The 22,658-nt window shown below is 43.8% G+C and overlaps 1 protein-coding gene and 1 long non-coding RNA gene across 6 annotated transcripts in view; one reads left to right on the top strand and one right to left on the bottom strand.

Annotated features, from left to right (window-relative positions):
- TSPAN9 (tetraspanin 9) overlaps positions 1 to 22,658 on the top strand; it is a 271,211-nt gene that overhangs the window by 122,397 nt on the left and 126,156 nt on the right. For 4 of the 5 annotated variants that reach the window (XM_054039637.1, XM_054039643.1, XM_054039655.1 and 1 more), the window contains one exon: positions 3,886 to 3,965. In XM_054039637.1, coding sequence (XP_053895612.1) covers positions 3,903 to 3,965 — 63 coding nt within the window. In that variant the 5' untranslated portion in view covers positions 3,886 to 3,902. Of the gene's footprint in view, positions 1 to 3,009; positions 3,966 to 22,658 lie in introns of those variants that run through there. The other variant, XM_054039629.1, reaches the window with a different exon arrangement.
- The window catches only part of LOC128843109 (uncharacterized), a 74,145-nt gene continuing 66,090 nt past the window's right edge, over positions 14,604 to 22,658 (bottom strand). The window contains exon 3 of the long non-coding RNA XR_008446184.1: positions 14,604 to 14,767. This is a non-coding gene — a long non-coding RNA (uncharacterized LOC128843109). The remainder of the gene's footprint in view (positions 14,768 to 22,658) is intronic.

Below are 22,658 nucleotides of genomic sequence, written 5' to 3'. Positions count from 1 at the left end.
GCTAATGAGAACACCTGACTCTAATTAACCTGCAAAGAGTCAGGTGAGGCCATTAAGCTAATGTTACCACCTGACTCTAATTAAGGCCCTGCCGATACTATAAAAAGGACTCACTCCAGTCAGGCAGAGGAGAGCCAGGGAGCCAGGGGAGAGGAAGTGTAGTTGAAGGGCTGGTTAATGAAGACACCCTCAAGTTATTGATAAGGGAGCACTAAGGTAAGGGTGAAGAAGGGAGAAGCAGGAGAGCTGTGGGGAAGTGGCCCAGGGAAATGTAGCAACTCTGGCAGTGAAAGGTTGGCTGCCAACAGCTGCTACCATTGGGGTCCCTGGGCCGGAACCCAGAGTAGAGGGCGGGCCCGGGTTCCCTCCAACCCACCACTACAGGAACACCTCCTGGGAGGGGAAGTCAGGCCCCTGTCAGGACAGGAGGCTAAACTGTTCTAAAACAAGCCCCTAGGGACAACAGAGACTGTGGGAGTTTTCTCACCAACCTCCTTGCTGGCTTATGATGAAAAGGGCTCAGTAGACTGTAACCCTGGCCCTAGAGAGAGAAGGGCTAAGTGGAGGGTCACAGTGAGCCACTGAGACTAGCATATACCGCCTAGAAGCGCAGGACCCATGGGGGCAAGGTCAGCGCTCTGCCACACTATCTTTAGAAATTTCACATTGGTATCTTGTTTGCATTTTGTCAGATTTGTAGTGAAAGTGTTCTTAATACAAACAACATATGCTGGGTCATCATCCGAGACAGCTATAACATGAAATATATGGCAGAATATGAATAAAACAGTGCACGAGACATACAATTCTCCCCCAAGGAGTTCAGTCATAAATTTAATTAACGCATTATTTTTTTTAACGAGCGTCATCAGCATGGAAGCATGTCCTCTGGAATGGTGGCCGAAGCATGAAGGAGCATACGAATGTTTAGCATATCTGGCATGTAAATACCTTGCAATGCCAGCTACAAAAGTGCCATGCAAATACCTGTTCTCACTTTCTGATGCCATTGTAAATAAGTAGAGGGCAGCATTATCTCCTGTAAATGTAAACAAACGTGTTTGTCTTCACATTTGGCTGAACAAGAAGTAGGACTGAGTGGACTTGCAGGCTCTGACGTTTTACATTGTTTTGTTTTTGAGTGCAGTTATGTAACAAAAAAAATCTATATTTGTAAGTTGCACTTTCACCACACAGAAATTGCACTACAGTACGTGTATGAGGTGAATTAAAAAATACTATTTCTTTTGTTTATCTTTTACAGTGCAAATATTTATAATCAAGAATAATATACACTTTGATTTCAATTTCAACACAGAATGCAATATATATGAAAATGTAGAAAAACATCCAAAATATTTAATAAATTTCAATTGGTATTCTATTGTTTAACAGTGTGATTAAAACTGCGATTAATCGCAATTAATTTTTTAATCATGATTAATTTTTTTGAGTTAATTGCGTGAGTTGACTGCGATTAATAGACAGCCCTATTATTTTCTCAATATTTTCTCACATAATTACAGACTGTGTTGTAGTGTGTTTTTTGCATTTCCTGGCTTGAGTGCTTCACTATGCAAACTTAATGGTCTGTTAACGTAGGTTTTCTTGCATGGATTTCTATCTTTTGTGTGGACAGTTCCTTTTCACAGTTATTGGTGCTCTTATGCCAGTTTATGAACATGCACAGCTAATGTGAAACCAGTTTTAAAACACCAAGCAAACCCAGAAAACTCCACATGCTCCAGGGGAGTCCGCTTAGTGTAGGTTTTTCAGATAACATGGGAAAGCTAACACAGTATCTATGTTATAGGAAGTCTTGATATCATTATCCCACTTGTGTTGTAGAGTCATGCTGTGAGGCATTGCATTGCTGAGTGTGAGAATTGTTGCTGTCTAGAAAGGAATAGAGCGTTCAGGTCAGAGTTTGTAGTTCACAGACATTATCTATAATGAAAGAAGTCTGAGAGAATACTGTATACTAGAGCAATGGTTCTCAACCAGCGGTACGCGTATCCCTGGGGGCACGCAGAGGTCTTCCAGGGGAACATCAACTCATCTAGATATTTGCCTAGTTTTACAACAGGCGACATAAGAAGCACTAGTGAAATTAGTACAAACTAAAATTTAATACGAGTTGTTTATTCTGCTCTATATACTATACCCTGAAATGTAAGTACAATATTTACATACCAATTGATGTATTTTATAATGATGTGGTAAAAATGAGACAGTAAGCAATTGTTCAGTAACAGCATGCTGTGACACTTTTATATTTTTATGTCTGATTTTGTAAGCAAGTAGCTGTTAAGCGAGGTGAAACTTGGGATTATGCAAGACAAGTCAGACTCCAGAAAGGGGTACGGTAGTCTGGAAACGTTGAGAGCCACTGTGCTAGAGTAATCTCTGACATACCAGTTAAACAGTGTGTAAATAGCTGCAGGCTCAGATACTGTAACATTCAGGAGATTTAGGATTGATTGATTACCCTGTAAAAAGATAGCAGCTCTGTGTTTCATGTTATGGTTAATTATATCACAGTTGATGGCGTCATACTATGTGCGTGTATAACTGAGAAATGTGCCTATTAGACAAACACTAGGTGCTAGCCGGTTCCACTTGCTTGTCCCATGCCATTCATTTAAGCGGCAAAAAATGTAAAAGTATATGGTTACCGTTAATTTCATTGGGGGTTTGTTAACTTCTGTGTATCTAATCCTTACTTTTACAGCCTTTTATTACATTAAAGGAGTATCATTACCTCATGATTCTTGCCCATAAACAGCTAAACAGTACTTGACATTTAAAGAGATTTTCTGTTGTGCACTTGTATAGTCAAAGAGTAATACTAATCCTATTAAAGATATTATGTCATGGAGGCATGCCTTGGGGGAAGGCTTGTTCTAATTGGCTAGATGTAAAGTAGAGGGGAAGGGCTATCCAGAGAGTGGATGTATTACTTGATAGTTAGGTCAGGGATTTCTGTGGGAAATGCCCAGTGGTTGCAGTTGCTGATGATTTCACATCAACAGCAGTGCAACACTGAGAGTGAGCTCCAGTAGCTGATTACTGAATGAGATACTGCAAACGGGTTAAAAAAAAAAAAAAAAAAGAACAGCATGTGAGAAGCAGTCAGAGGGAGGCAGAGAAGAGAGCTGAGAGAGCAAGAAAAGTGCTCAGGCTGGAGAAAGTCTTCCACATGTACTGGACTGCCCTTTTGGAAATGGATATAAGGACCATCTGCTGTCTGTAGATCAGAGGACTAAGAGTGGGAAGAAAGAGTTTATGGTATTTTAAATAAAAAGCTAAGTTATTCATAACCAATTCGTCAAGACGTCATGAGATTGTTCCTGCATGGGATGCTGGTGCATAAATCAAAGCTGCAGATACCTATTGTACAGCTCACTTTGGTATAAAAAAGAAAAAGGACAAAAAAGCAGCAATGCGGGGAATATTGCAATAAATTCTACAGTGGCTATGTGATTTGTTTATTAAGATAAAGAAAAATCATCCTTGTATGACTGTGGCGTTCACAAGGCACTGTGTTTAATGCTGAGAGATGCTAGACATTAAATCTGACAACTGTGAAAAGAGAGATCATGGAGAAATCAAGTAGTGAGGATTCTTCAATTCACCGTAGTCCATCTTTGGATAGCAAGGACTCGGACTTTGCTAAACCTTCTACCTCAGGCAGGCAGTTTGGTCGAGGTTTTACTGCTGGAGCTTTTTACGGCACTGCTGGATCACGCACACAGAGCCACACCAGGGCTGGAACAGGGACCGGCATTGGAACTGGGACTGGCATAAAAAGTGACAAATACAATGCTCCCAAAGGCAGCAAATATGTGGTGTTTTACCTGGATCTATCTTTTGTTTTCCTTTTAGAATTTAAGAAGTGCAACATGGCAAGAGGCTGCCTGTGTTGTTTGAAATACATGATGTTCCTTTTCAATTTAATGTTTTGGGTGAGTACTGCCTTTTTTTCAATTGCCTTCATTTGTTAGAGTTCTCTGTACTACTGCATTATGTACACAGTGCATCTTTTCAGCACTACCGTAAGCTTTTTTTTCTTCCCCTCTCTTGTACCTGCATGGAATATTTACAGTGCTAAATCTGTGCCCTATGGGAAAATGTACATGTTTCCTACAGATTTTACCTTCCTATTACTCTACTTTGATTACAGATTATTAAAACTGGAGTCTTTTAATTCATGTGTTTTGACCAGGATAAATTAAAGAAGGGCAGAACCTATTTACCATTTAAAACGATACAAATCAGTTTTTAATGGAATCTTTTACATTCTTTTATAATGCCTTGTGCTGCTTTAAGTTGCAGGTTAATTTAAACCTGAATTATGTTTTTGTTGTCCCCATCAATCTTCCCTACTTTTCTAATGTAATTGACAAACTGCTTTTCAAATTGAATGAAGTTTAGTCTCATTTTTTCCACCTTTTAAAAATATACATATATTATAGTCCTTAATGTGTCAGCACAAATGTAAAATGACTGGAATGACAAATGACTCCTGATTCAGTTTCAGTCGCAGTTGTCCAAATTGGTGTGTTAAATTGGAGACTAGCTCTTGCTTTTGAGGGATCAAAATTGATTTTCCTCTATCAGCTAGGGAGCGTGAGGAGATGTAACAATGCTTCAGCAAGCAGATTCAAAGTGTAACTACTACTTTGAGCAAACTAATGTCATGTACACTTGGAAAACAAGGGTGTGAAGTCAGCCAGCTACTAGGCATCCCCGTTTGGACAGTATTGGGGGGGAAATGCAAGCAAATTGAAATGTCAAGTAGGTTTCAATAGAGCACAATACAAAATTGTTTTATCAGAATTAAAGGTCAGCAGTTTTGTGATGATTAGGAAAAGCAATTATAATATTAATGTCTTTGAACTTAAAAAAATTCAAGTAATTCAGAAATAAAAAACATACCTCAGAGGTAAATGAAAATGTAGTTTGGTGGTTTATTTTTAAGGTAGAAGGATATTAAAAGTCCAATTTGGATAGATATTTCTGCAGTGGAGAAGTCAACATTGAAATTAAGAGCCGTGTCTCTGCCTTAGCCACCGGCTTTTCTGTTTAGCTGACCCACTTACTGAAATAACTTTTAGCAGCCGAAGGGAATGGGAGACCTCATAGGGCACTGGACGACTCATGCACCAGTGAGCTTCAGTAGTAATGTACTGAAACATTTCCATCATGGAAGGTGTGGGAATCTGACAGAGAATCTTCTGAGCAGGTTTCACAGAAGGTTGGGGCTGCAAGGGGTCACTCAAGAACATCATTCATGATTTTTCACTACATGAATCCTACCAGAAATTTGCCTCACTTCTTTCTGGAATCCCTGTTAAGATATAAACTTGTTACCAGACTGGGCCGTTCATGCCAATACTGCATTACTCTGACTCCTTAGAAATATTTTCCTATGCTAAGTATTGCCATTAGTTTTTAGTAAATGGGACACTGAATGGGGAGGGTTCTGAGTTACTACAGAGAATTCTTTCCCAGGTGTCTGGCTGGTGGGTCTTGATGATCTAACTGATCACCATCTTTGGGGTTGGGAAGGAATTTTCTCCTAAGTCAGATTGCTAGAGACCCTCGGGGTTTTTCGCCTTCCTCTGCCACCTGTGGCATGGGTCACTTGCAGGTTAAACTAGTGTAAATGATGGAGTCTCTGTAACTTGAAGTCTTTAAATCATGATATGAGGACTTCAATAACTCAGCCAGAGTGAGATTCTGTGGTCTGCAATGTGCAAGACATCACACTAGATCAGGGGTCAGCAGCCTTTCAGAAGTGATGTGCCGAGTCTTCATTTAGTCACTCTAATTTAAGGTTTTGCGTGCTGGTAATACATTTTAACTTTTTTAGAAGGTCTCTTTCTAGAAGTCTATAATATATAACTAAACTCTTATTGTAGGTAAAGTAAATAAGGTTTTTAAAACGTTTAAGAAGCTTCATTTAAAATTAAATTAAAATGCAGAGGCCCCCGGACCGGTGACCAGGACCGGGGCAGTGTGAGTGCCACTGAAAATAAGCTTGCGTGCCGCCTTCGGCACCCATGCCATAGGTTGCCTACCCCTGCACTAGATGATCATGATGGTCCCTTCTAAGTTTAAAGTCTATGAGTCTATGGCTGGGTCTACACTACCCGCCTGAATTGGCGGGTAGAAATCGACCTCTTGGGGATCAATTTATCGCGTCCCAACGGGACGCGACAATCAATCCCCGAATCGATGCTCTTACTCCACCAGCGGAGGTGAGAGTAAGCGCCATCGACGGGAAGCCACAGAGGTCTATTTTGCCGCCGTCCTCACAGCGGGGTAAGTCGGCTGCGATACGTCGAATTCAGCTACGCTATTCACGTAGCTGAATTTGCGTATCTTAAATCGACCCCCCCCCCCCCCCCCGTAGTGTAGATGTAGCCTTAGAGTACATTACTCCTGGTCTTATTGCTCTTGTTCTATGTGATCAGTCCTTAGGTATCCCTCCAAACTTCACACAGTATAATAGTATTAGATCTCTATTTCATCTCCTTCCCACGTAACATTTTTCTAGGTTGTCCATAGTTAGGTCTTAAAACTCTGTTGTTGTATCTTTTTAGTTGCTCTCCTTGCTATTTCCCCCACAACTTTCCAGTGACCCTTTTTGTGTCGTCCCTTCATGAACTCACTCCATCCTATTGCAGACCTTCTCTCTCTGCTCAACTTTTTGATTCCCCTTCTCATCCACCACTGGGCTCTTCTCTGTCTCTCCATACAGTCTCATCATTGCTGGGGCCAAGACTTGCTCTGCAACTCCTACTACCTGGGACAGCCTTCCTGTACCTCTGCATCTCATCAACTCTCCCTCTTATCTGAACTCTTGCCTGAAAATCTTTCTCTTCTTCCTTGGTTTACACCATTTTTCTTTTTCTTTTCTTATTAATCTTTGTCTCTGTATTCATCATGGTAACTCTATCAATTGTTCTGAGATGCTGTTTGTCTGAGCCTGACTACTCAGAATGTAAATGTTGGTGTAGAATGATGAATCTGTGGGATTTTAGAGAAGTGCTGAATACAAACTAGCAGGTTTTCAGAGTTGTTCGCAACAGGAGTTGGCTCCATTTGTGTTGTAGAAACTGTTCAAAAGCTCCCCCTTTTTACAAAAACATCAGTTGTGTTAGACTGAAGCTCTGAGACTCTTGTGCGTCCGTCTGTTATTTTCAGTGGGCTGCGGTACCACTGAATGCTACTATTGAGTGTTGATTACTTTTAACCAGAATGTTTCATCCTTTTGTCCTTTGCTGCACTCAGATGAAAGTTGTGTATATTTTGTAAAGTTCTGGGTCAGTTATATAAAGGATGCTATGGGCAGGTGTCTGCCCGATTTTGACGTTGCACATTGGTCTTGATTTGACCTACCGTGTTAGGTGTCTTGGGTGCCATCCCAGCTTTGCCAATGTTCCTTAACACCGATCTTCAGCAATCTCTGCTGTTCCAGTGCTGGGCTCCCCACACAGCTCTGCCAATGCCCCTTAGACCTGCCCTACAGCCCCTGCTATTCCAGCCCTGGGCTCCCCACACAGCTCTACCAATGCCCTTCAATCCCCCCCAGCAGCCCCCTTGCTATTTCAAGCCTCTCCTACCAGATCTGTCAATGCACCTCCATCCTGCCGTATGACACACCCTATTACTGCAGTTCAAAACTCTTGTCCCCCCAACTCTGCCAGTGCATTTAATTTTGAAACTATAACAGCCCCTGCTGCTGCAGTTATATATCCCCACACAGCTCTGCCAATACACAGTCTAAACCCATGAAGTTCTGGGCTTTTCATGAGCGGTGGCTGCCAACTTGTTCAAGACTGTTGTGGTGGCTTTGTGATGTGGAGTGTTTTCCTCAAAGGGCTCATTGTAGACCACCAAACCAGTCTGATCCTGTGACTTAACCTAAAATGTGAATCTGAGTCTCCAGAGATGGAAGGCGTACACCTTAAATCAATATCCTCTCTCCTGGCAAGTGGAAGAGACAATATTTCATGAGTTTATTTGGATAAGTCTAAATTGAAACTGACAAATTATGTTTCAGGGAGCCTGCAATCAGGTGCCAGTCTACCCGCTGTCTGTTGAATTATCCTATTAATGAGTAGTACAACATATGAATTTGTATGGCATGCTGTTGTGGTTCTGCAGTGCAGAAAACCTATTTGATTTTTTCTGTGTACTAAGCATTGTCAACAAAATGCAGTAGATAGGGGTTATTTAGAAGTCAGTGGTACTTCATCCCTGTATGTTTCGCAAGTGATATCTGTTGGGGTCTCTCGTCCTACATACCATCTTCAAATGCTGGGTCCTTCTAGCTAAGGAGCACTGGGCAGTGTTCCCTTTTAAGACCCCTGCAGTCACCCAGGAAATGAGGCCAGTGGCTCCTTTCGCCATTCACAACCTGGCAACGAGGGGCCAAGCCTGAGACCTAGCTAATCTGAGATCCCCCCATCTGGCAGCCAGTTGTGTTGCCCCTAAACCACTGGCCTGGCTCAAAGGGTACCCATCTGAAGATGCTACAGATGCAATGGTTAGAATACAGTTTGCACTGTCACATACCTAAATGTACCATCTCTGTGTTGGCCTTGGTGAACAGGTGGTACATTGTTTCTGCAGATGATCATTTCAATCGCCACATCAAGAATTGTGTTAAATGTATAGCATCTTAGTCATCTGTACCCTTGACAAGAAAATGCATTTCTTAATTTAGTACCAGGTGGATTAACTAGCCTATAATGTGGGATGCATCGATTGCTTTGAAAAAGATGCATCCTGCTCTATATGGGCAACTTGAAACAGAAGGTATTTTTCACTATATTGGTAAGAACTTCAGGTATTTTCCGTGGCCCTATGTGGTTCTTAGCAGTTGTTCTCGGCCATCTGGCTTTGCTTTCTTTTGGAGATTAGAAAAGTCTGAGCTGAGGGTTAAGGAAGCTTATAGTATTTAATTGTGTGGCTAGGATGGTGATTTATACTGAATTCATCTTAAGTGCATAATATCTTTGACAAAAAGTCTGTGCATGTACGTATATTAGTTGATTCAATTTGCCTTCCAGAGCATTTATGTGCAAATGAATCAAGTTTGCAAAGTGGCCAATACAGGCTCATAGAAGAAATCAAATATTGATTTTTGTTTATACAGATAGCAGCTTAATTAGTAAGAAAGAAAACTGCTAAATATAAAGATTGGATATGGGTTAATACAAAATATTTAACTTCAGTGCGTTATCCAGAAAGAGAGAGTGTTACAACAACTGTTTATAGAACATACTGTTAAGTCTTTAATAAGTTGTTATGAATAGAACAGTAAACTTTCAAAAATAAATGGAAGTTCACTTTTCCTATTTAAGCGAGGGAAATTTTGAAGTGGTAAGAATATTTGATCAGAGTTACAGTTGACAACTTTGCATATGGAGTTTGGTGCATGGATAAATGTTAGGTGGCCCTATTCATTTAAGTAAGGGCAATTAGTCCCAAACGGTCCATATATTTTGGAATGTTCAGAATATAAATTTTGATAGATTTTAGCATAGCTTATTGGTTTACATTTGCTAATGTGATGCATTTGTACTCTGTGAACTTTTAGTGAGAGAGAAAATCGTACTGAGATTTAATGTCTTCATGGGTAAGAAAACTAAGAATAGGCAGTAAGTTACTTAATGTGGTTCTTTTGTTAAATTAAGCCTGCCTGTATATTTCTTTGACAAAAATATAAAGCCCTCTGTTAGGAATTTAAATAATATTTATAGGTATGTTGTCATTTAAAGTTATTATTAATTACATTAATCTTGTTCAAAAGTAGATGAAATTAGTGAAGGTCAAAGTCAGATTAAGTTATAGACACATTTTTGCAAATTCAAATGTTGGATATTCAGTTTCAAGCAGACTTTCTGGGCATTTTGTTAAAATGTAAGGCTGCAACAAAAAACAAGCTGAAAAAGTTAACTTGGAAATGGCAGTGCAGACAATTTCAAATCTAGCAAACAAGAATCACTATTTGATTCTGTTTATAAATACATTTTAATAAAATAAGGGACAAAGGCTATCCTTGAAAAGATTTTCTATTTCAGTAAGAAATCTAATTTTATCTAACAGGAAAGCAAGTGGTTCATAATTTCCCTTATTGAACAAAAATGACCATGGATATTTAGTGGTGGAGCAAACTTAACAGAGTATCTAAAGCCAGTAAAGCATACACCAAGATATATCTACTCTATAGTCAGATGCAGAGAGAGAGAGAGAGAGAGAAAAACATGTCCATTCTCCTGGGGGGATGAGACTGCTATCACAGGTATTGGTACTGTAATGCAGCTAAGACTCCTAGAGCTGTTTATATAGGGTAATCCATACTTAGAGGCATTTTTTCCAACTGGAATATATACTGTAACAACACACTGTTTAGTTTGAATTACAAAGCTTTAATGCTTATCTGAACCTGTTGGACAAATATAAATCTTGTGAGCAGGCTTTGTCCCTCTGCCTATCTGTAAGTTAATCTTCTGGGTTTAATGACACATGTGGGGTCTCTGAAATAAGAACAGAATTTCAAACTATAGACAACGTTTAACGGGGCACACATTCAGATTCACTTTATTTTTCCGACCTGGTCCTTACTGCATGATTTTGTAATCATATTTCCCCATGTAGCGCATAACCCTTTTCTGACACAGGGAATAAAGATAAGGAGAGATGTTAAAGGATATAGGGAACCTTGTCTCATGACAAGATATCAATATTTTCTTCTATAATTTTCTGGCAGGAGTGAATCCAGAGCCACTTGAGAACATCTTAGCTGGCAAGTGACAGAATGCATATACAGTACAGAAAACCTGTACTGGCACAAAGCACCAGTGTGGTGGCATTTAAAATGCTACCCAGGTAAAATGAGGCCACCTAAAAGTTCAGATTCATTATTTGTTTTTAAAGTGCTATATACTGAACTGTGAAAGAAAAAGATATTTTAATTTTGCTAAAATGCTGTTTGTTTTCATTCTTGTCTATATGAAAAAGTCTATTTTTAATGGGGGTTTCAAAGAGTAAGTAATTTCCCAGCATGCTAATTCAGATTCATTTCTTAACGTGCACTCGTGTGTGCTAGGGTTGCCAACTTTCTAATCGCAGAAAACTGAGCATCCTTGCCCTGCCCCTTCCCCGAGGCCTTGCCCCCACTCACTCCATCCCCCTCCCTCTGTCGTTCGCTCTCCCCCACCTTCACTCACTCATTTTCGCCAGGCTGGGGTAAGGGGTTGGGGGTGAGGGCTCCGGCTCGGAGTGTGGGCTCTGAGGTGGGGCCGAGGATGAGGGGTTTGGGCTGCAGGAGGGGGCTCCAGGGTGAGGCCGAGAGGTTTGGAGTGTTGGAGGGGGTACAGGCTCTGGGCTGGGTGTTTGGGATCTGGGGTAGGGCCAGGGATGAGGAGTTTGGGGTGCAGGAAGAGGCTCTTGCCGGGGGCACGGGGCTCGGGTACGGGAGGTGGTGCAGGGCGTGGGCTCTGGGAGGGAATTTGGGTGCGGGAAGGGGCTCAGTGTTGGGATGTGGGAGGGGGTGAGGGATGCAGCTGGGGGTGCAGGTTTTGGGGTGGGGCCAGGGATGAAGGGTTTGGGGTGCAGGAGGGGGCTCCAGGCTGGAGGATGAAGCCAATGGGTTCAGAGTGTGGGAGGGGACTCTAGGCTGAGGCGGGGGTTGGGGTATGGGAAGGGGCAGGGGCTCTGGGCTGGGGATGCAGGCTCCAGGGTGGGGCCAGAAATGAGGGGTTCAGGGTGTGGGAGGGGGCTCTGGGCTGGAGCAGGGGGTTAGGGTGTGGGTGTGAGGGCTCCTGCTGGGGGTGTGGGCTCTGGGGTGGGGTTGGGGATAAGGGGTTTGGGGTGCAGGAGGGGGCTCGGCTGGGGCAAGGGTGTTCGGAATGCGGGAGGGGGTTCTGGGCTTTGGCAGGGGGTTGGGGCGCAGGAGAGGGTTCAGGGTGCAGGCTCCTGGCATGGCACTTACCTCACGCAGCTCCCAGAAGCGGGGACATGTTCCTCGGCTCCTAGGCGAAGGCATAGCCAAGTGTCTCTGTGTGATTTCTCCAACCATAGACACCGCCCCCGCAGCTCCTGTTGGCTGCGATTCCCAGCCAATGGGAGCTTCAGAGCTGGTGCTTGGGGCGGGGGCAGCATGTGGAGCCCCTTGGCTATCCCTCCGCCTCGTAGCTGAGGGAGATGTTGCCATGCAGAGCTGGGCAGGGAGACTGCCAGCCCTGCACCAACCGGACTTTTAATGGCCATGTCAGCAGTGCCAGTGCCGCCCAGAGAGGGGGGCAAGTGGGATAATTTGCCCCATGCCCTGAAGGGGCCCCCACGAGAGTTTTTCGGGGCCCTTGGAGCGGGGTCCTTCACTTGCTCCGGAGGCCTCAGAAAACTCTCGTGGGGCCTGGACCCCCGGAGCTTCTTCCACTCCGGGTCTTCTGCGGCAATTCGGCAGCGGGGGGTCCTTCCACCCTGGGACCCACTGCTGAAGTGCCGGGTCTTCGGCGGCAAGACCCCAGGCCCCCTGAATCTTCTGGGAGGCCCTGAGCGGTGCTGACCGGAGCCACCAGGGTCCCTTTTCGACCAGGTGTTCCGGTCGAAAACCAGACACTTGGCAACCCTAGTAAGTGCAAGGCCCAATTTGGGCTTGTGATGAGAACAGTGCATACATACATAGGAGTGCAATTACATGTACATTTTTGCACATGGATCTTTTAGCCTCTGGTTTTAAAATTTGGTACACAAAAAGTTCTGATTTCCCTACGTGTCCCACTGGTTGAATATGCCATAAATAAAGCACTGTCCTTTTTACAACTTCTGTACTATGCTAAGGATGGTGACACAGCTTAAAAGTGTTTAACATTGTTTGCATTCACCCAGCATTTTATAACCATTTTAACCAGTGTCGAAGAACAATGGGTACCCTGGGAGGGTTCATACTTTCAGATGTGCTTCTGTTGAATCTGGTTTAGCTTAAACTGGTTTAGTTACAGAGAAGATGCGGCTTGCTCCAGAACTGTTTGGTTGGTTCCCCTAGGTGGCAGGGATTCAGGAACATTTTTAAAGCCATGATTTATGTTCGATATAGGAAACCTTATGTTGTGCATTTTTTATAGAATTCCTTTCACATACTGCTGTTCACTAATATCATGAGCTAATCTTGTCCTCTTTGGGAGAGGCGATGAGGGGAATAATATGAAGTTTGTCTTTGGAAATACTGTTGCTGTTGCTGCCCGGACGCTCAGGAGCCATTTATTGTTTGTTACCTTGGATAAATGGGGTATTGATTTATGATTCAAAAGTAGATTTGTCTGATGCATTTGTTATAACATGGCTTGCTGGGCACAGTTGTTTGGTCATCTTTTGTGAGGCTGGCTCAACGCATTGAATGTGAGCAGCACAATAACAATTTAGAAATTAAAAACAAACAAACAATAGCTAAGTTCCTGATTATAAATATGTAATGTGGTGTAGTGACTTAGGCCACTTGATTCCATGTGGCCTAACAATTCGTAAATGAGCTTCCCAAACCCATTTTCAAGTGGGCTCCTAGATAAAGTATCCTTGTCACACCCACACAGCATGGTCTTCTCTTCTCCCTGAACCATCTGACGTCCATTCTACTTCCTTCTTATCCCCCAGCTTCTTGCAGTGGCTCCTTTTCTGGCCGTGGTTAAAAGCTTTGACTGACTTACTGCTACACCCTTGTAATGCTTCCCTTCAGGGCTGGCTTTAGGCCGATTCCTCCAATTCCCCTGAATCGGGCCCTGCGCCCAGTGGTGAGCTGGAGCCGGTTCCCAAGCTCTGGCAGCTGTCCGCCCCGGCCCCAGCTCACCTCCCCCTTCTCCCCTGAACACTCTGCCCCCCTTCTCCTCCCCCTCCCCTGCTTCCCGCGAATCAGATGTTCGCGCAGGAAGCCTGGAAACAAGCAGTGGCAGGTAAGCTGGGGCGGGGGGAGGGGAGGGGCGCAAGGAGGGCTCCAGGGAGGCGTGGCGCGGCCCAGTCTGGCTCCGGCCAAGCAGGTCCGGCTCCGGTCAAGTGGCACCCTCCAGCCCCGGCCCTGGCCAAGTGGCTCCCTCCGAGTCTGGCCGGGCGGCGCGGCTGTGGCTCCAGCATGACTCCTGCGGGGGTAAGTGGCATGGTAAGAGACCAGGGCTGGAGGGGTGTGTGTGTGTGTGTGTGTGTGGGGATAAGGCAGGGGCAGGGAGTCCCGGGGACAGGGAGCGGGTGGGGGGGGGTTGGATCGGGCAGAGGTTCTGGGGGGGCGGTTGGGGGATGGGGGGGTTGGGTAGGCGTGGGATTTCCGGTGGTCTGTTGGGGTGGTGGTGGATGGGGTCGGGGCAGTCAGGGAGCAGGGCGAGTTGGGTAGGGGGTGGGGTCCTGGGGGCAATTAGGGTGGCGGGGTCTTTGGAAGGAGTGGTCAGGGGACAAGGAGCAGGGTGTGGGGTTGATGGGTTGCGGTTTCTGAGGGGGACAGTCTGGGGCAGGACATGGGGGGGGGTCGGATTGGGGGGGGGAATGTACTCACCGGGTGGTTCCCTACTGGGTCTTCGGCAGCAGATCCTTCAGTGCCGCGGAAGACCCAGAGCGAAGACCCGAAGCGCTGCCGAGTGAGTCATCCCTGCCGGGGCTCCGTCGAATCGGGCCCCGCACTTCCTAAAGCCGGCCCTGCTTCCCTTCCAGCATTTCTCTGGTCCTGTCTTTACTTCAGTGCACGCTGCAGTATCTTCTGCATCTCCTAGATATAAGGGTGAGAGGGACTTGCAGCACCTTCATTACCCTGAGAAATTGGCAGCGGCAGTGGCTCCACAGATGAGCCTTGTCTCTCCCCACCATCCACCATAAATCACTAGATATTTGAGGGATGTGTTTGTTCTGGTGCAGCTGGGACAGCCAGCCAGTTGTTTGATGGACTTTCTATGTGAATTCATGCTGCTTCCCATCTCGCCTGTTCTAAGGGCCATGTAAGGGAAGACTGGAGATGACAACACAACTCAGAGGAGCATTGAGAGAAAAAAAACAGAGAGCCCAGTAGAGTGCTGGGGGGCAAGTGGTTATTATAAAGGGAAAGGGAGACCACAGCTTCATTCTTCATCCTGCCTATAAACTCTCTTCGTACAACCCTCCATCTCTTTTATTCCAGAATCCACAAGTGCTGTGAGGATATAATTTGTGCTGGTAAAGGTCTCAGACAGATGGATTCAGAATTCAGGCTGAGCCACTTAAACCAGATCAAGTTCAGCGAATATGACACCTGTGAAAGGGTTCATCAGCTAGTAAAAAGTCCGATAGATACTGATGTCCTAGTCCCACAATCTCTGGTTAGCCAGTGAGTTGTTCAGAAGACTATGCTGGCTTGTGATAAGATATCCTGTTGGGCCTGGAGGATTTTTTTGATGCCTACAGGAGAGATTGTTTTGATCAGGTGGGGTGAGGGCAGTGTGGTCCAGTGGCTAGGTCAATGGCCTGGGAACCTTGGCTCTATTCCTGGTTCTACTGCTGACTCCCTGGGTGACCTTGGGCAAGTCTCTTCGCCCTCTGTGATTCAGTTTCCCCATCTGTAAAATGAGGATCATGATAGTTACCTACCTTTGTAAAAGAAATCTGTGGATGCAAGTGCTGCATTTAATAAATTCATTTAGTCTAATATTTCTGACTTGCCTCTGGATTAATAGACCAAACATAAAACTTGGGTAGGTTGCATGGTTTGGGTTTTGTTAGGGCTGCCTCTCTCCATACATGCCTCTCATCATCTGGGTGGCTCTGCAATACAGATTGCTCCAAAGGTACAGTTCAGCTCAGGAAATATAGTAGGGCAAACATGTAACTATAACTGGGACCCTGACTGTCTCCATGTGAGAAGGAAGTTAGATTTGTTTGCATGAAAAGGGGGAAGCCATTGCCTTTGAACATAAGACCAGCTAAGACTTTCATACAGAAAGACCACAAGTTGGGCTATCTCCTTGGTAAGTGCAGTTCAGTTAATTGGGGTTCTGCTGTATGTGCAAATTAAAATATGCCCTATGCAAGGCTGAGCTACCACGGAATGACACAGTCAATTTTATGTAACTGTACCTGGTAATTGCTCTCCACTCATCCTGTGCCATCGTCTCGGTAACTTAACCTTCCAGCATCTCAGTCATTTTACGTCTAACATGGAATCAAGGGAGGAATCCTGCTGGTAATCACATGCTGTGCCTGGACTATTCTGAAGATACAGATGACCTCACTGTCACCACCACTACCTAGTCAAAAAATAAAGAATCCTGACATGGCTGGAGGTGTGATATTAAGTGGCGAACATACACTGAACCTATTGGGGAGTTCATGTAAGACTTAATCATTTTAATGTCATCTCACAGAAATGACTGCAGGCGTTGAACTCAAAGTAATTTCACAGCCTTCCGAAACAAATTAGCTTTAAATCAATTCAGATAGTCATCTCCATTAAGTACAGTCCCTTGCTGCTTAAGAGCAAATTAAATTGCTGTATGTATCGGCTAGAGATAATTGAACCTCCAAATGTTTGGAGGTTCGACTTGGATAATTCCTCTGCCTTTCTCCCTCTTCCCCTGTGCTGGGTCAAAGTTCAAACTGCCATCCCAACCTCTTTGGTCTAATTAGTCCATGGGTTAAAACAAGCAAAATTGGTTTTCCATAAGGAATCTGCATGGCTAACTACTGACTGTGATTGTCCCTGATAAAGCCACAGGTAAATCAACCCATGTTCTCACTACTTTAGCATCCTAGTTGCATCATTTGGTCCTACATATGCCAATGTAACCAGGGGTGAATTGTAAGTGTTCGCAGTTACAACTATCATGCAGGGAGCATCATTCTTAAGTGTTTGGGAAGTGCCTAACTAACACATATTAGATGCTAGTTCAAATAACTAGTCAATATTATTGATTGGAAACTGGCCTTTTTATTCTTTTATCATTTACAAATTTATCAATTTGTTAGCTCTGGTGAGTTTTGAGATATTTGAAAACAGTGTAATTGTTCCGTTGGCCTAGTAGTGGGGTTTTTTGTTTTGTTTTTTTTGATCCAGGACTGAAATTAGCAAATTCTAGACCTTAGTCCAGTATAATTCCCAGTCCCCGGAATTGAAACAATTTGAAAGAAACAAACAAAAAAGGATAAGAAGAATCATGCATTTTCATTTTCTTTTTCTTCCTCTTCCTCTCCCCACCAGGGCAGGTTTTTGAAAATATTTATTTTAGCTGGTGGGTATAATTTTGTCTTTGTGTATGCATATGTGTGTGTTGATGTACAGTGGTACATAATATGACTGCTGCTGCCCCATCCTCCACTTCATCCTTTCCAAAGCGTTGCATTTTATTACTGCTCCAAATCCTCCAGAGTTCCATAAAACTACATTACAGGAGAGCATAATGGGTCTGATCCAAAGCCCACTGAAGTCAATGGCAAGATTCCCATTGGCAATGTCTAATGTGTATGTACATGTGCGTATCATTCTACTTGCCTAGTGCATGTTCTAAATATATAGCTGTATGCATATATGGTACATGTTAACGTGTATGTGTATTAATGAGCATTACATAAAATTCACTCACTTGGTCTGCAAACTTAGAGCTGAAATTTGCACATTAATATTTAGACTAACATAAATAGTATTTTGCTATGATCTTCTCATGTGAATATTTGTGGGTCAGATTTATTCATTATAACTTATATGTATCGCTTGTACTCTGAGAACGCATTTTGACTGGGATCTTTTCTTCTTCATTTAATTCTTCTGGCATTAGATACCTTAGCACATTTTTGGAGGATTTTTTTTATCGAGGTATTTTCCCATGTTTTATAAAGTTTGTTACTGCCAGCACTACTCCTTAATCAGATGTCCTTTTTATTTTTTTTAGTTCTTGGTCTTGTTATTAAACACTCTTGATTTTCAATATTGTGCTGTGCAGGTGGTACTTATATTTTGTTAGCAGCTGTGTTACTGTTGACTAGATTGACTTCTTTACAAGACTGATTTCTTCTTCAGGGTAGCCTTGGATAGCTTCCAACCAATTATGGTCTTAAGCCAGGTAAGAGAGCTGCTTGTCATTGGATTGTCATTCAGAAATGTGAACATTTAATTTCGTGATGAACAGCTGTTTCAAACAAAATCACTGTCTTAGGGTATTTCTACATTGCAGAGGAAGCCCAGGGGAGGAACTCAGGCTCAAGCCTAATCCCCCTTCTATCTACACGCAAATTGCATTAACCTAGGGCCCCCCGAGGTAGAGGGTCCAAGCCTGAGTCAAGCCAGGACCCAGGGTTCAAGCCCTATTGCTTTGCAGAGTAAAGGCAGCCTCACTGGACTCATGCTGTGGGAGTCCACCAAAAGTATTCCACAATCCCACGGGACAACTTTTTTGTCCTGTGAACAGTCAAGCTTTCCCAGACTGCTCCCTGAACAAAGGGCTAGAGCAGGCATATTTTGGGAGGGTGCTAGGATGTCTGGGATAGGGGTGGTTGGATTTGGGCCCACATAATGCAGTGTAGATGCTGGAATCCCAGGTTGGGACCCACGGTTCAACAATTCCTGACCTGGGGTTACAAATGAGTATAGACGCTCAAGCCCTAGGGTAACAAAGCCAGGACAAAACTCAAGTTCCACTGCCCTTAGGATATGGCTACACTACAATGTAAGCCCAGGGTTAGTGGAACTTGAGTCCGCGGACCCTATGATTGGGAGCCCGGAGTTCCAGCATCTACACTGCATTATGAGGGCCCAAGTCCAACCACCCCTATCCCAGACCTCCTAGTGCCCTTCCAAAATGTGCCTGCTCTAGCCCTTTGTTCCTGGTGCAGTGTGGGAAAGCTGGACTGTACACCCGCACATGTCCCAATAAGTTTGAACATCTTGCCGAGCCATCATTTTGGTCTGTGCACTCTCAGCTACTAGAGCCAGCAACACAGAGGGGCGCCTTTGGAAGAACTTCTCTTGCTTGCGCTCTCACTCCTATTTCAGAAAACGGAATGAGCTTCTGTGAGGGGCTACTGGAAATTTTTTGGCAGTGTTTACTGACCCACCGAAGGCACCTGTTGGAGCTAATGATGGAAGAGGACAACACAGACATGGAGGAATTGCACAGGTTGATGCTGCTTGTGACTCTAGGTCTAGCTGCACTTCTGGAGCAGGTCCACAAGCACCGACTGGTGGGACCACATTGTCATGTAGACCTGGGATGGCCAGCAGTGGGTATAGAACTTTCACATGAAGAAAGCTACATTTCTGGAACTTTGTGAGCAGCTTGCTCCCACACTCCAGTGTCAGGATACATTAATGAAGGCAGCCATACTGGCCCAGAAGCGGGTGGCTATAACCATCTGAAAGCTGGCTACTCCTGTATCTGAAAGGTCATGTTGCCAACCGGTTTGGTGTTGGAAAGTTGACTGTGGGTAAAGTGGTGGTGGAAGTTTCTGAGGCAATAAGGAGTGTGCTTTACCCCAAGATATTCCTGAAGTTGTTGCTGGCTTTGAGAGAATGGGGTTTCCAAACTGTGCCAGGGCCATCAATGGGACTCTCATGCTCAGAGTTTGTCCTCCTCAAGGAGCACAGGAGTACATAAACCACAAAGGGTGCTACTCCATAGTTACGCAGGCCCTTGTGAACCAGAGGCTGATTTATGAATGTCAATGTTGGCTGCATTGTAAAAGTTCATGGTTCTGCTGCTTGGGAGTCTACATTCGTGGACAGACTAGGACACTGTTCCCACCAAATGTGGTTGTCATGAATGGAGTTGTAGTTCCCACTGTTATTCTGTGGGGATCCTGTGTGTCTGCTTTTGCCTCGGCTTATGAAACCAGATCTTGATCTCAGAGGCCCCAGCAAAAGAAGGTTTAATTACATTCTCAGCAAGTTTAAAATGATGGTTTAATGTGCGTTTGGCAGACTGAAATCTCGCTGGCACTGTCTACAGACCAGTTTGGATATATATGAATGCCAATGTTGGGTCAGACCATGGTCCATTTAGCCCAGTTCCCCGTTTTCCAACAGCGGTCAGTGCAGGATGCTTCAGAAGGAATGAACAGGACAGGTATTGAGTGATCCATCCCATTGTCCAGTCCACGCTTCTAGCAGTGGAGTTTAGGGACACCCAGAGCATCTTGGCTAGTGGCCATTGATGGGCCTATCTTCCATTAACTTATTTAATGCTTTTTTGAATCCAATCATACTTTTGGCCTTCACAACATCCTTGGTGATGAGTTCCACAGATTGACTATGCGTTGTGTGAAGAAATTTTTCCTTTTGTTTTAAACCTTCTGCCTATTAATTTCATTGAGTGATCCCTAGTTCTTGTGTTATTAAAGAGCTAGATTACACTTCCGTATTCACTTTTTCCACACCATTAATGATTGTATACACCTCTATCATATCCCCCTTAGTCTTTTCATTTCTAAATGGAACAGTCCCAGTCTTTTTAATTTCTCCTCATGAGGAAGCTGTTCCATACCTGCAGTCATTTTTGTTGCCCTCCTCTGCACCTTTTGCAGTTCTAATGTATCTTTTTTCAGATGGGACAACCAGAACTGCATGCAGTGTGATGTTACACTCCATATTCTTTATGGAAATATGCTTATAATATGTTTATGACATAACTGAGATATACTTTATGCAATATGGGTCTTGTAAGGTATCATTGGAAAGGTTATGATTTACTGAATGTGATTATCCAATTTGTATGCATGTATCATTTCTGTATCTAAAGTTAGGAATATGGACTATGTAACAATTACAACTGGGTGTGTATTGGGACAGCACCCACCAGACGACAGGGCATCAGATTTGTTGGGTCATCAGGAAGGAACAACAAGACCATGAAGATACTAATCTCTCTCCCTCCTGGGAGGCGTCCAGGGAGTAACTGTGACACTTCTAGGTCAGGTGGTCTTGTCACCCGATACTAAACATTATCTGGGACTTCTTGTAACTTTCTACTGAAAAGGAAGGGGTGTGTGTGTGTGTGTGTGTGTGTGTGTGTGTGTTAAGTTTGGGAAACAAAGGATTCCCGCCGTATGTAAATCTTATTTAAGGGTGGGGAGGAGGGCAAATGGGATTCCTCCTCTCCATGGCCTGTCTGCCCAAGAAGAAAGACTGCAAAAGAAACTTGAAGGGAAGGCAAGGGGGGAGTCCCGACTGAGACAGGTCCAGTCTGAAAAGAAATATAACTGGAACTCTGAACCACAGAAACTTTGCAACCTGTGTAAGAAATTACATTTTTGTAACCTGCTTCTTAAGTATATTGAGCTTAGCTTGTGTGTTTTGTTTTATTTGCTTAGTAATCTGCTTTGTTCTGTCTGTTATCTCTTAGATTCACTTAAAATTCACCTTTTGTAGTTAATAAACTTATTTCTTGTTAATAACACTGCTCTACAGCCAAAATGCTTCTGAAATAAATGTAGTCAAACTTTACTAATTCTGGGTCACTGAGAATGAAAATGATGCTTAAAATTGTTGATTGGCTCTAGTTTTCAAGATATGCTATTGGGTCAGTATATACGACCCTTGACTTGGGAGTGGCGGAGGATAAGTGAGTTATAAAGGAAAGGGATCTCAATTTAAACCAGAAATGACTAAAACACATCTTTGACTGGATCTATGAATAAATCTATGACTGGGTTTGGACAGTACTTGCTTTTTAGGCAAAACAATGAATGATGCAATCTGAAGCTGGTATTGCGTCATACATGATATGAATTGCATCATGTTATTCCTAGAAGTCATGGATGATGCAATCATAACGAAGCTTCCATCACTCTGCTGAACAAATTGCCCTATATCAGCTCTAGAAATCATACAGTGTCGTGCTCTCTTATTTGTCAGTGCTTGATTTTGCAAAGGGACACATTTCTGTTTAGCCAAAGTGAGCAGAGATGCCTCGTACTTGTGTGAACAGTGCAGATAACTTCTGCTGTGTTTGTGGTGAAGTGACTTTTGCATCACAAAAGCGCAGTATAACCACTATGGTTAAGAAAGCCTATCACCTTTATTTTAGCTGCAAAATTGGAGATCAGGACAAGAGGTGGGCCCCACACATATGCTGCAACACTTGTGCAACAAATCTTCGCCAGTGGTTGAACAGGAAAAGGAAATCTATGCCTTTTGCAGTGCCAATGATTTGGAGAGAACCAACAGATCATACCAGCAATTGTACTTCTGCATGGTGCCTCCAGTTGGGAAAGGTGTGTCAAAGAAGAAAAAGTGGACTGTGCATTATCCAAACATTCCATCAGCTATACGCCCAGTACCCCACGGAGAAGGACTGCCAGTTCCTGATGCACCAGAATCATTCTCACTTGAGTCAGACGAGGAAGAGGATGAAACTTGTGGTTCTGAACCATCAATGTCACAGGACCCACATTTTCTCCCATCCTCCTTCTCTGAACCACGCCTCATAACACAAGGTGAACTGAATGACCTTGTCAGGGATTTGGAACTACCCAAGAGTAAGGCAGAGCTGTTGGGCTCCAGACTACAGCAGTGGAATCTCCTGGCAGGTGATGTTAGGGTTTCCATGTTCCATGACCGTCAAAAGGATCTTGTCCCATTCTTCTTCATGGAAGGTGATCTTGTAGCCTGCAACAACATCGATGGTGTGATGGCAGCCCTCAAC

Source organism: Malaclemys terrapin, chromosome 1 (genome assembly GCF_027887155.1).
Source record: "Malaclemys terrapin pileata isolate rMalTer1 chromosome 1, rMalTer1.hap1, whole genome shotgun sequence".
NCBI classification, from domain to species: Eukaryota; Metazoa; Chordata; order Testudines; family Emydidae; genus Malaclemys; species Malaclemys terrapin.
The sequence above is the reverse complement of the archived record's forward strand: the minus strand, read 5'-3'. Positions and strand labels throughout refer to the sequence as shown.